This window comes from Monopterus albus, unplaced genomic scaffold (assembly GCF_001952655.1).
Source record: "Monopterus albus unplaced genomic scaffold, M_albus_1.0 scaffold29.1, whole genome shotgun sequence".
Lineage (NCBI taxonomy): Eukaryota > Metazoa > Chordata > Actinopteri > Synbranchiformes > Synbranchidae > Monopterus > Monopterus albus.
This window is the reverse complement of record NW_018127909.1, coordinates 4,105,410-4,119,630: the sequence shown is the minus strand read 5'-3', so window position 1 is coordinate 4,119,630 and position 14,221 is coordinate 4,105,410. Positions and strand designations below refer to the sequence as shown.

General features: G+C 40.7%; 2 protein-coding genes across 2 annotated transcripts in view; one reads left to right on the top strand and one right to left on the bottom strand.

Annotated features, from left to right (window-relative positions):
• Positions 1-2,284, bottom strand: part of nt5c2b (5'-nucleotidase, cytosolic IIb) — a 24,858-nt gene extending 22,574 nt beyond the window's left edge. The window contains exon 1 of the mRNA XM_020596114.1: positions 1,880-2,284. The gene's annotated coding sequence lies outside the window, so the exon portion shown is untranslated. The remainder of the gene's footprint in view (positions 1-1,879) is intronic.
• Positions 2,285-4,582: 2,298 nt separating this feature from the next.
• On the top strand, positions 4,583-9,437 carry inab (internexin neuronal intermediate filament protein, alpha b). Its single transcript, XM_020596321.1, has 3 exons — positions 4,583-6,292; positions 6,789-6,913; positions 7,060-9,437. Exons 1-3 carry the CDS (start codon positions 5,246-5,248, stop codon positions 7,340-7,342), a joined length of 1,455 nt encoding a protein of 484 aa, XP_020451977.1. The 5' UTR covers positions 4,583-5,245; the 3' UTR covers positions 7,343-9,437.
• Positions 9,438-14,221: the final 4,784 nt, after the last annotated feature.

Genomic DNA, 14,221 nt, shown 5'->3' with positions numbered 1-14,221 from the left:
TTATCAAAATGGAAGATTACATTTCCAGGCTGAGAAAATTCGCAAATCTGGACTTTCAATCAAAACATTTTTGACAGTCTGGACATTTTTGTCCAGAAGGATCTTCTTTATTGAAAACATTTGTTTTAATATTGGATTCGAACGGTAAAAGGGTTTGTAATACATACCAGCTGACAAATGGATTTCGTGTACAAGTAAAGGTAAGACCATAAACTTTTATTATTTCTAGTTAGAAATAAGCTCAACTGGAATAAATTTTAACCTCAAATTAAATATGGGTCACGTTTGTGTGAAGAATGTTGATATGAGATATAAAACATAACGCATTGTCTGTTAACAGACAATTTGTTAACGGTTCATTTGTATTTGTAAATCTGACTGTAAAAGAGTCGGTGCCTCACCAGCTGTCAACCTCACCGCACGTCACTGGTTTAATTACAGAAGGGATATTTTGGACTTAATAAACGAAGCCATGTTAAGTAGATGACACACCACATTCCAACTTTTATCAGGTTTAAAGATGTTACACCTATTATTTAAACATGTCTCTGCTGTTGTTGCTGTTGCTCTAATGTAATCACAACACAATAGATCCTAACTGCCCAAATACAGACACCACGTCAGTTGTCCCACCAGAGACAAACTCACACTGGACCACTGCTACACAGTAATAAAAGATGCCTATCACTTTGTTCCCTGTGCAGCCCTCGGTCTCTCTGTTCACTGGTCCAGCTTATACCAACCTGTAGGCAGAAACGTAAAGCTGCGAAGCCTGTGGTTAAAACAGTGACGAGATGGACTGAGCAAGCAAAGTCTGAGCTACAGGCTGCTTTGGCTGCACAGACTGGAGTGTATTTTAGACTGTGTCTACAGACCTGGATGAACTCACTGACACTGTGACATCATACATCAGCTTTATGAGGACCTGTGTGTGTGTTTGTGTGTGTGTGCACACCAAGACCTTCTGCACATACAACAACAACAACAACAAGCCCTGGTTCACAGTAAAACTCAAGCAGCTCCCTACACTCCCTGGATGAGCTGCAGAGGTCAGAGGAAAGGCAGAGGAGTACTTTGGTGTTGTGTGCCAGCACAAATGAAAATGAGATCATGTTAAGTCAGAGGAGAGCTGTCAACAGGGCCACACAAACACTGCAGTACTAATACTAATTCTGCAGAATCAAAACATTGTCATCAGTGTTGACTTAACAGCAGAATCAACGGAAACTGTGCTTGATGGAGGTGTTATCCAGAGACAATGAGAATATGATCACTTTTAATTGAAACAACAACTATTGAAGACCCATTTTGAGTCACACTGTATGGCTATGTATTTATTTATTGTTAGCTAATGTCTTCACGAACTGGGCCCAGTGGGATCTGAAAGGATCTCTGGCTTGGAAAGAATGAGAAAACCTGCACAACTACACGGCAAACAGTCCCGGGTGAGGTGGGGGGGGGGCTAAACATAACTTGTACCAGGCTTAGTTTACACCAGGTCGGGTTTGGGAGACAGTGGCGTCGACCTGTGAAGCAGCATTTATGTGGTATTAAAGCTATATGGCTGTATTAATAACGAGAGCCATTCAGCAGAGCCTACGGTGAACAGTGGGAGATTATCGAAAGCTTTGTTACCGTTACCGGAAAAGTACAATTACCGTCGAACCCCAAATAAAATCCTAGCACGCAAGTGTACCAAGCCGCTATTTGGTGCCTAATTGTAAAAGGTGGTTCGCTAACAGCCTCTAGCCTGTTCAGCTCTTTTCATATTCGACACGAAGGAAAAGTGGCCCGGACAAAGCTAACGCGTTAGCTGATTTGCTTAACAGTCTGGGCATATTTCACTGCGTTTAGCGATGGCTGTCACAACTGTACTCACCTCCGAGTTCCTGAATAAAACAACTGCACCGTCGGTTAGTCTGAGCATGCGCCCTGAGCCGAGAACAAGTCGGAGAAAATCCCCTAGCGTGTGTTTTCTCACAGGAAGCTGCAGTCAACGCGGTGATGTGTACGCTGTGAAACCAGGCAGCAGACCAGTGTTCCTGCTCCGCAATGCCCCTCTCTCTTTTCCTCTGTGCTGCCAGCTGTTATTACGAGACGTTCAGGGGGCGGCGTTCGCTCCAGTTTGTCATGAGCAGGAGGAACTAGCTGTATTCGTGGCAGGACACGTGACACCGCGCTGTTTGTTATCGGGTGACCGCGTCAAGGTACACAGAGATAGGAGTCTGCCTGACGCCTACGTTTACCTGGCTGCAGGAATGATTAGCTCTCAGTGGACCTGTAGCCTGTAGCCTACCACCACAATGATCTTCTCAGATTGGAGGCAAAAACCTACCCAGTATTACAACTTCGAAAGGCTGAAGACGGATCTAGATTAGTTTATGTGGAAAAGTTGCTACAAATGCATAAACACATTTAAAAAAACCGAGTTATCTCCTATTAAATGGCTGATTAGTACAAAAATATTAAATAAATGCCTTCACATCTGTTCAAATGCAAAGACATCTGAAAACGTTTCTAATTTGTGACGAATGGAAGAAGTTTTCAAATTGTTTCCTAAAATAAAAGTACCAGCGCAGCAGTGTAAAAATACTCAATTAAAGCCAAAGTCCTGTCTTCAAAATCTAATAAAAGTACAAAATTATAATCAGCTAAATGTACTTTAAGGAGCCTATCCTGAAAGCACTTGTTAAATAGAAAAATGGCCCCTGTGGGTGATATTATTATTAGATTGTTAAACGTGATGAAGCAGGGCATAGGTAGCAGTTTACTGTTGTAGCTGTTAGGGTATATGTTGTTTATTTACTTTATTCCCTATACAGTTACTGTAGGTAGTTTAGTCCACCCATGCCCAACCTGGAGGTCGAGGCCCTTCCAAAGGTCACAAAATAAATCTGGGGGGATTGTGAGATGAGTAATGGGAGAGGAAAGAAAGAAAAGCAATGTTCTGATACATGAATTGCAGTTTGCATGCACTGTTTACACCTTTCTCTAATAGTTTATTTTTTGTGACATATAATAATAATAATAATAATACATTAAATACTTATTTAAAACTCTAACCATATTAAAAGTCTCTTTGTTAGAACTGCTAATTTATAGGCATCTGAAAAGTGATGAAGCTCCTGACATGACACTTTTTAAAGAATTTTGTGTAAGATGTCACAATTCTCAAAGGGTGTGACACATTGTTTATGTCTTATTTTAGTGTAAATTCTTAATTTTGTCATTGTATTTTGTTATGTTTTTGTTTCCATGAGACTTAGGAGAGGTTGTTTTTTTTAAATAAGCTTTCAACTTCTTATCACTCCTGTATAAGTTAGTGCGGGGGCACCGCTAGCAGTTTTGGGCCCTATGAAAAAATTTGAAGTTGGGCCCTCTACCTCAGTCTGTGGGCCCCCAAAGTTCGTAGGCCCTTAGAATCGTCCTAACTTCCCCCCCCCAACGGCGCCCGTGAGTCAGTGTATATCGAATGTATGTGCAATATGAATGAATATATTGCATGTAATAAAGTAAAACATACACTGTTTCCATCAGATTTGCAGTGCAGACTTGAGTAAACATAAATGATAACATTCCACTATGAATAATGTGCCACTAAGCCATTTCAGCAATAACTGTGTATATACAGTGCAGTCATGATTCATGTCTGACAATGACACGTTGTCTGTTGCAGATCTGTCATTGTCCAGTCTCTTGTAAAATAAAGGGGGACTATACAGTGTGTATAGAGTGTGTTACGAGTTGGCGTATGCACTGAACAACCTCAAACACCCTCAAAACTAAAAGTCACTACTTTAATCTCAGCTATGGTTTTATTTCGCATAGGCTCTGCTGAAGTACAGTGACTATAATATTGAGTGTGCTTTTGTCTAAAAATGTATGGGGTTTGAAGGATGCTCCAAAAACTGACAGAGAAAACTAAACAAAAGGTGTGCTACCAGAGGATTTCTGAATACACTTACAGCAGTTTTAATTTATGTCTTCCAAATGCCACTGCACAAAGTCAAGAAACGTATTTCTCTCGATAAAGGCGGGAATAAAAATGTTTCTGTTGACAAAAGTCAAGAAACGTATTTCTCTCGATAAAGGTTCTGAATACACTTACAGCAGTTTTAATTTATGTCTTCCAAATGCCACTGCACAAAGCCAAGAAACGTATTTCTCTGGATAAAGGCGGGAATAAAAATGTTTCTGTTGACAATGTCATCATGTAACTGTGTATATACTCTGCCACAGCATTACTTTAGCTTCCAGGGCATTTTATTGTTTTGCAGACTTTATGACATTTCTTGTTATCAGCAACCCAGAGAAGGGAAGCGAAGGCACCTGTTGGACTTCTCAGTGGCTTAGGTGTGTATTTTGACTAGTTGGCTCTGTTCCTACAGCTCTTTAAGTCTGCATGTCAACCTGAAATGCAGCATATAAGGATGAGAAAAATTCTATTCTGTCTTATACACCACTGCAGAGTTCACAAGGGTGGTATACTATTGGCCTCTAGACGTGGGAAACTGACCCACTATCTACGTATCAGTGTATCTGCAGATGCTCATCCATGTCCTAACCTACATTTTAGATTGCTCGCAGTGTCCCGCAATTTGACAGCAGATGGCAGCAGAGGTCTGTCAGTGATTACTCCAAATAATCTTTAGCCAGACTACACCAAACCAATAATTATTCGTGGAAAGTTACTTTATACATAATATATATAAGAAGATCTGATTCTAAACTCTTACAGAGCAACCAATTCATAAAATGTCCTTGTGTTATTATATGAAAGTCACCGCTATAGTGCATAAGATGCACGGACAAATTCACTTACAAATAGAATTAAATGATTTCCTTTAAAACGATTAATTTGTACAAACTATTGTTGGACATGAAACGCATGATGAATTACAACTGATGGTTTATTTGATCTCTAAAAACAGAAGCGAGTGTGCATCTAAACGATCAAACACAGACGCATCACCCTGCGCCAAAAAGGACAGTGCCATCTGCTCCACACATTATTATTTCAGACATATAAGTCAACTGCGCACAGTGAACTAACGTGAAGATTAATGCAGACTAATTGCGACAAAAGTAAATCTATCTAGCTCTGATGAACACAAACGGTGTTACTTGACGCATCTGGAACGGATTGGGCCGGAAGTTACCAAGGGGCATTAATTAGTGATGGGGTGGTACCCCTTATAAAAAGACGACGCGCCCACTGATCTGCTCCATCTTCATACAAGCCAGGATGAGCTACGGATCAGATGTCTATTCCTCCTCCTCCTACAGGAGAATTTTCGGGGAGTCTCCCCGTTATGCGTCCTCTCCTTCGAGGACATCGATGAATGTATCATCACGGGGAAGTTATCGGTCGTCCTCTCTATCCCGGGGCAACATTTCATCCCTGGGCTCGTACAGCAGAAAGTCCGGCCGCTCCTTCACGCCAATGCCACTGGAGACATTCGACCTGACACAAAGCAGCGTCCTCAACAATGAGTTCAAAATCATCCGCACCAATGAAAAGGAGCAAATGCAAGGTCTTAATGACCGCTTTGCTATGTTTATCGAGAAAGTGCGCAACTTGGAGCAGCACAACAAAGTGCTGGAGACGGAGCTGATTGCTCTGCGCCAGCGGCAGAGCGAGCCGTCCCGCCTGGCTGAGCTTTACCAACAGGAGATCCGCGAACTGCGCTCCCAGCTCGATGAACTGAACGGGGAGAAGTCCCAGCTGGTGATCGAGAGGGATAATATTGAAGACGAACTGCAGAAAATCAGAGCAAAATATGAAGAGGAGTTCCGTGCTCGGGAGGAGGCTGAGGCCACCCTCAAGGCATTTAAGAAAGATGTGGATGACGCCACCATGGTGCGCCTGGACCTGGAGAAGAAGGTGGAATCTCTTCTGGACGAGATCAACTTCCTGAGAAAGGTGCACGAAGAAGAGGTGGCTGAGCTGACGGACATGATCCAAGCAGCCCAGGTGTCTGTGGAAATGGAGGTGTCCAAGCCGGATCTCACCTCCGCCCTCAAAGAGATTCGCAGCCAGTACGAGTCTATGGCGTCCAAGAACTTGCAGTCCGCCGAGGAGTGGTACAAGAACAAGTTTGTGGATCTTTCCGAGCAGGCCAACCGAAGCAACGAGGTCATCCGCGCCAGCAGGGAAGAGTTGAACGAGTTCAGGAGGCAGCTGCAGTCCAGGACCATCGAAATAGAGAGTCTGAGGGGAACCAACGAGTCTCTGGAAAAGCAGCTCCGGGAGATGGAGGACAGGCACAATGTGGAGATCGGAAACTACCAGGTAATTACATTTTAATGACTTGCTACCTACTTATAAATATTATACACCAAATCCCATAAGCCATTTATTTTCAGGTTTATTTACATTGAAATAAATACGTTGTAAAAGTGTTTTTATTATAAAGACATGTCAGAACAATTGTCAAATCAGGAGCAGCTGCCGTCGGCCGGGCGCTGTCCTTGGTGCTGAAACCCGTTCCCCTGGACAGCGCGTCAGCAGCTGCATCTGAGAACACACACCCAGTGTGCGCGCTACACACGGATCGTGCGTCTGAAGCTGGAAACATGTTTATATTGACAAATATTTTAACCCATAAACGACTCTAATTTCCAACTACATAATGCAGAGGTTCACAATATACCTTTGTCTGTGCTACACTCATTCCTCTCCTAATAATGTAGAAATAATGCTTATTATGCTTAATGCTTTTATAAATGAGCTAAAAAATATATATACATTTGTTAGGAAATGTCGACCTCCACTCCTTTTTTTTCAGGATAGCATGGCAGAGCTGGAGAATGATCTGAGGACAACCAAGAGTGAGATGGCTCGTCACTTGAGGGAGTACCAGGATCTGCTGAATGTCAAGATGGCACTGGATATTGAAATAGCAGCTTACAGGTAAGTATTTAAAAACACTAACATACACGTTTCTAGTCAGAAAAGTCTCTGTATTGCATGTTAAACTGCTATATTCATTTTTGTGTCGTATATACTGCCCTTGCCTTATTTCCGATCCTTTCTGAACCATACCACCTTCTTTGCAGGAAACTACTGGAAGGAGAGGAGACCCGCATTGGAACAGGCATCACCTATCCTAGCCCCTCCTTAAGCACCAGTGCTGGGCAAAGCTACAACTACCAGACCCGCATCTATACCAGCTCTGGTAAGAGCTACAAGAAGGAGAGCAAGGATGAAGACCAGCAGCAGCAGAGCAAGTCTGGGGGCAAGGTGTCCCACCGTGAAGCTTTTGAGGAAACAAATGTCACCGCTAAGAAGGTGGAGAAGCAGCAAGAGTCCAGCGATATTCCCACCGATCCGAAAAACTAAGAGCCTAGTGTAAGCCTGTTCTCAACCCCTAAAGTCTCCCTTGATCCTGTAGTTCCTCTCCTCTTTTCAGCTCCCATCCTAAAGCAAACCTTGAGCCTTTATTCTTGAAGCTGTTGTGGGGATTCAAGATGCTAACCCTGCTTTGCCTTCCTATTAGTACAAATGTCAAGTTTTCTAACATCTGAAATGCAGGTTCAGAGGTTTGTTTTATGTTGGTTTATTCTTCCTTGTACCCTTTGCCCTCTCCCCCACACCTGTGTTTCTCAAAGGCAATCCATTATAACTCTGCTATAACCATCACTCTAAACCACTCTTTCTCTTTCACAAACTCAACATCAGGCAACAATAAGCACCTGGATAGCATCTCTTGCAAACGTGTGATCGTTCAAGCCTTCATTTTCAACTGATCTTTCTCACTAATCAATATGTAGAACTGCCACACCTAGAGAATAACTCTGGTCATGCATTTCTACCACAAGTTGCGGGGTAATTACATCCACATACACAATACAGTTAAAAAGATTCTGGACAGTTTCCAAGGAAAGCACACATTCTACAAACCAGCCACAATACACAGTGCCACATGACAGTGTCTTACTGAGCCACCATTTTAAATCCTAGGCATTAAAAATAGAGTTTCTAAACAAAATGTCTGCTTAAATCTCTTCTTGCACGATAGTTCTAGTCACATTTGATGCACCAGTGGTTTGACTGTAGTTCGGTCAGCTCTGCATGACAACAGTATAAAAGAGGATGAACATCCACAGTCGAGCACTGGCCCTTTTTAACTTCCAAGTGAAGTTTGATGAACAAACCTGGATTACTGTAGCTTTTTAAATGACATCATACTTGAAGCAAACAAGGAAACAAATGTATTACTGAAGCATCATTTGCATGGTGTATGTAGACATCATCTTTGCATGGAATCCATCAGCTCATCGTTCAGTTCAAGGGTCAGCCAATGCCTTCCTTTTCATGCTGACTATCACCATGTACATTCATTGATAAGTGTAAGAGAAATGTGCTTGTTAGCTAGCAGGCTGGATTTGAAACTCTCTGCTGTTGATGCTGTGAAGAAAATGAGCAACTTCCTCTTTAGGAATGGAAACTATGCTAGTAATGATGAACAGTACAATAAATGCAGTTAATTTAAAAAGAAAGAAGAAGAGTTTTCTCTTGGTTCAGTCCAGTCAATTAGAGACTGAGTTGTACATTATGCTCTAGCGAAAAGGCACGAGATTCTATATGATCCATGTGGGTATGATGAACTGTATGCATATTTAACTCAATTTCCCAAGTGTCATTGATGACGTTTGAAGCACATTTAAGCCCCAGAATTCATTTCATATCAAAACTCAAAATAAACAATCACAAGTTGAGTCACAACCTGGCAGGCCACAGTGTGCACAACCAGACCCCTCTTTTTTTAACTGTGGCCATGACTGGATAAAATGTCTGTTGTAGTATGACTTCACCACTACAGATCCTTCAGTATGAGAGGCTTGTATGTTGTGTTCCTGCTTGCGCACTGCCAACGTTAGCACTATCTTATTCTCTTGCTGCTAGTTATTATATGCCAATCCTGACAAAATGCACTCAGACTAAGAATGAAAACTGTGTTCCTGTTGTTCTACCTGAGACCTGATAGGTATGTTAGTACTGTAGTAACTGTGCTTGTATCTCTACACAGTGGCCTATTGTAGCCAGAATGATTTGGGGCAGCGACACTGAAAGCTGCACATTTTGTTATGGATGACTGAATTCCAGTGTCAGTCAGAGGCAAAGCATTTTATAGTTTTTGACTATAACAGTGGATGAATGGTTCATGGTTGCAAATGTCAAACTTTTATCTTTACACTGTAAGCCAAAAGAGTTTAAAAAGCCACGAATAGTTCTATAGCACTGCCAGACTTTTCTAATAGCACCTCACATCAACAGTCCAAAACCACCAATCAAGATTTAGCCGTTGAACAAATCCTGTAGGATGTAACATGCCTTAAAATACCAGCAGCGTTGTTTTCTGGCCATGTGTGTGATGTGTCTGTTCAGTGGGGTGTGTAATCTCTGTATTAGCATTTATCAAAAGCTACCATAACAACAAAGGCATATGGAGTGAATGTAGCTGACACGCCATTCTCTTTACTAAAGTTACTGCTTATGTATTGCTGTGTGACACCATATCAATAAAGACTTCACATTACTGACACTGGACATGGTTTAATTGTGTTTCTTTTAAATTCACCACACACCTTTTAGACAAGGGTATCCATACTGAAAAATGTACAAAAATATGTGATAATTTTAACACACATTATCCACATCCATATCTCTATGAGTTCATGCATCCCATTAATACTGCAACTAATTACTGCAGTCATGTAAAGTACATTTACTTAAGTGCCAATCTAAATTACTCACACATGAATGCATCAATAATTATAATCCAAAATGTAATGTACATTATTCTGAAATGGCCATTCTGCCTAACAAGTACTTTTACTTTTATAATTTGATGCTAATGATTTTGTACTCGGACTTCAGTAAGATTTTGACTTGCATGATTTTATTTGTAACAGAGTAATTATACATTGTGGTATTGCTACTTTAAGTAAAAGATTTGAGTACTTCTAGTGCTCATTAATGATAATGAGTCCGTAGGATTTGAAGCAGTACTTCTTTGGTAGTATATGAGTGTGTGATTATAACATGCAGCTCTTCTGTAGCATGATCAACAGATCAACCTGGGACATACATTTTGGTTTGTAAATTACTTTCTCTTGCACAACAAAATGAGTGCAGTAAAATGCAGGAAAGTCTGTAGCTGAAGACACCATTGAGGGTCAGTGCTGAGTACTTAATATTGTAAAATAAATATTGTTCATACACATATTTTCAGGCATGAAATGAAGAAACAATTTTGTTGCTATGATTTATCTGTGAAAGTAAATATTGCTTTGGACCAGTACAGACCAGAAAACGGTGTCTCCTTGACACGTGAAGATGCATGTTTGCTTCTCAGGGCCACAGTGTAGATGAACATTACAAAGATGGATTACCTGTAAAATGACCTCTGTACCCCATACAGCTGCTTCTCCACACTTAGATACACACACTGTCCAAGAGTGTCCGACCTTTGGCCTGGTGGGTTGTTTCTGATTAGCCCATCTCCTCCCTTGCCCACCGTTTGGGTGGAACAGCTTTGGTGCTGGGTGTACATATGTAACGTAGGCTGCAGTTCTTCCAAGATTTATACCTCTGCAATGCTGCTGAGTAGAAGGTGTGGTAAGAACCACCCGGTGAAAGGCCACTGTTATGACACAGCCCTCCCCCCTTTTGCTTCAAACTTACAAAGTGCTTCAACTTTCTATTTTAAGTCTCAGCCTTAACCTCGGTCACATCGCCCCTCATGTACTATGAAACTATAAAAAATACATGAAAACCAGCACTGAATGCTACTATGTATAAAATATTGCTCCCTGTAATAAACTCTGTCCAATCTGGGATTAATTTGAAATTTATAGCTGCTTAGAGCCATCAGGGCGTACTTATCCTTGAGTTGCAAAGCAATAAGTATACATTGCAGCTGACTGATTTCTCGAGTGTGTCATTCTATAATTATCACACACATGCTTATTTTAAACAAACTCACAATGTTGTCAGTGTCAGAAAAACTGTTTATGCTGCAACAAAAACAGCAAAGAATAAACTGCATATACATAATTTTCTCTACTGAATTCTTACTTTGATTCATATCTTCTTTTATTAACATCCATTTTCTCTTTTAGTTCCCTCTAAGTAGCTTTAATATTCCAAAATCATCTAATTCCGCATTGTGCTGTGGTAATCCATATATCATATATTAAGATTTGACTTGTTTCGACTCTTTACTGAGGCTCTAATATGTTTACTCTGAGTGAACTATTCAATCCAAAGAGTCTGTGCGTTTATGACTCCACCAAATGGAAATGTTTTGGATTCAGTCTGACATATTCGATATCTTTGGAAATGTTGAGATCTCCCCTAGAAAGTTATGTGGGTACACAGCCTGATTTTATAATGATTGATCAGGGGTTTGAGAGGGGAATAAATATCTGTTCATACACACCTCTCACTGACTGTGGTACCATATTAATTTCTTCCTCTTTGTTGTCTGGAGGGGAGAAGGAGACTATATTGAGGGGGAAGTGTGTTTTATGGTCTGTCTGGTGATATGTGTCTGTGTGGGGCTGTGAATGTGGTGGAAATGAGAATCAGGCTGTAAACGAGAGGCCTGTAAAACTCCACCTGTTTGTCAGCATCTTTGAATCAAATCCTTTGCTTTTCACTGGACTGAGGCGTTGGCTCTGCAGACATATTAAAGTGTGAATATGTGTGACCTCTCTCTCTCTCTCTCACACACACACATATAGGACCCAAATAACACTAACTGAAACCAAAAAGGGTAGAAAGGTGTCCTTCCCCGAACAAGGGAAATACTTGTATTCTTAAGTCTTAAGTCTTAAGGTGTGTTCAGCAGAAGACAAGTTGAATTTCATATACAGCAAGACCTGAACTGTGAGGTGTCTGCAGTCATTGAAATTGTTTCAACTTGAGCAAAAACAAAAGTTAATACTAATCCAGTGGCTTTATGAATCTGCATCATTAACCTACAGAGACATGAGGAAAAAGGAAAGAGACAGGAGGAGCATTACACAAAGACCTGGAGTTTCTGGAGAGATTTGAGACCAAGTGGAGACTGAACTCAACACAAACTCACAAGCACATTTCCACACACAACCTCAATGCATGCACCACCAGTACAACTGGTACATCTTATATTTGGGACTTCATGCGAATGACACAAGATGAAAACTTTGCTTCACTTTCTGTCTGAACAAACCTTTATAGGAATGCACTGACAATTTGGGATTATGTTTGTGTTTGTTTCACCTTACTGGGATTCAAACACCTTTTCTGTAAAAGATGTGTTTAGCCTAGCTTAGACAAACAATGGTATCATAAGGAAACAGCAAGCCTTTGTCTTTTAGCACACTGTTGGTAGGAATCATTTTACAATTTGACCCAGGTGGTTATGTACTGTATGTCTCAGTTTTTGCCCCAGTAAATAAAGTGCTAATTTATGAGTTGTTGCTGCTGTTGCCTTGGAATCTGTTGCTAGCAGTGTGCGGTGATGCAGCGGCTGCGGGGAATGACCGTTGTCAGAGAGACAGACTTCACTCTCATCCAAACAGGCAGACAAAGAGGCCTGAAGAGAGGCATAGACACAGATACAGAAGCCAGACAACAACATCAATACAAAGATAGAAAACAAAAATAATGAGAGCAGTTATACACTCTTAAACATTATAATATAAATTGGATGATCCTAAAACCCATGGCAGCAACTGCTAAAAATAAATTGTTGACAAGCAGCTTAGCGTTCTGTGAGGGAAATTGCATTTAATGGAGTATTCACAATGAAATTGCCTCTGTTGGGCAGAACGTGCTGAATCATTTTGAGGTAGGCCTCATGTGTGACATGGCACCACTCTGTAACCAAGCTTTTTTCCCCCATGGTTCTAATAATAGCAGACACAGAGGCAGCAGAGCCAGACAGACAGAAAGCCAGAGAGAATGAGAGAAGAGGATTTTTCCTGAATAAAGGGGAAGGTGGCATCCTTGTTCTTGACCACTGACTGTGTGTTTCTGATGATGCATAGAGAAGTATTAAGGCTATTGAGCCTGAGAAATACATTTTCATTAGCTGGATCTCAGAAAATCAGAAAATGGGGTGGGGTATGGCAACTGTTGCTCTACACATATTTTCAGTATTGTGGAGAATTTGATTTAGGTGTAAAGGTTGTATTTATGAAGCAAAGGTCAACTGAATTAATACAGTATGAAAGTGCTTTATGTGTAATTAATCCAGTGATTGTTTGAGCTAGATACCAGACTTGATTTACACATCATTTTTACAGTTCACTTTTTGACATTTTTACTAGATTATACATGAAATTTGGTTATTACAAAGCTCTCATATAGTTTGTGCAATTATGATATTTTTAAGGGACATCCAAATAAAAGCAGAGCCTGGTGGAAGAGGAGTAGGCTATTACTTGTTCAAATGTTAAAATATCCACCCCTCGTCTTTAAGAACACCTGGATTTACTTCACACACACTTAACCTTTCAGCACATCACTATCTTTTTGGACTTTCCTTTTAGAGAATTCCTTTAAATATGTACATACAGTACACACACCATTTGTATAGACCCAATATTGATCTCTCTATTTGTGCCTGAAGATGTTTATTTATACTGTAAAATGCAGCTCGCGTCTTGGCCTGTTTGGGTGGATATTAAAGAGCGAGGTGTATTTACTCCACATTCCCAAACTGTAGTTACAAAGATACATGAACATACAAACTTACTGTATATTGTAATAATTATACATCATGTGTAAGGATTTGGAAACCTATTTAAAAAAAAAAGGCCATAAAATGACAACAGTTTTTCCCACCACAGTTATCAGATGGCCAGAGTTGGTATGCATACATAACTATATTTAAAACACCTCACACTAGGATCCTTTTCATTTTTCACTTTGGGGTGAAACTGTTTCATCCGCAGGTGTGGAAAAGTGTGTGTCATCACTTCCTCCAGTGACTAAATCTGGGATGCTGATGAAATGTTAATAGGAAAGTATTTTTAGGTCTCAGCTGGCTGCATGAGAAGGTGCAGAAGGACACAGGTACATGGAGAAACTGATGTGTGCTGTGTGTCTGCTGGTGAGGATGCACTGTATGCATGAGAGTGTCACTGGAGAAAAATCTGGTATTAAAAAAAAAAAAGAACCATAAAACCCAGTAAAAAAGTTACTCGGGGAGGCAAACAGTACGCC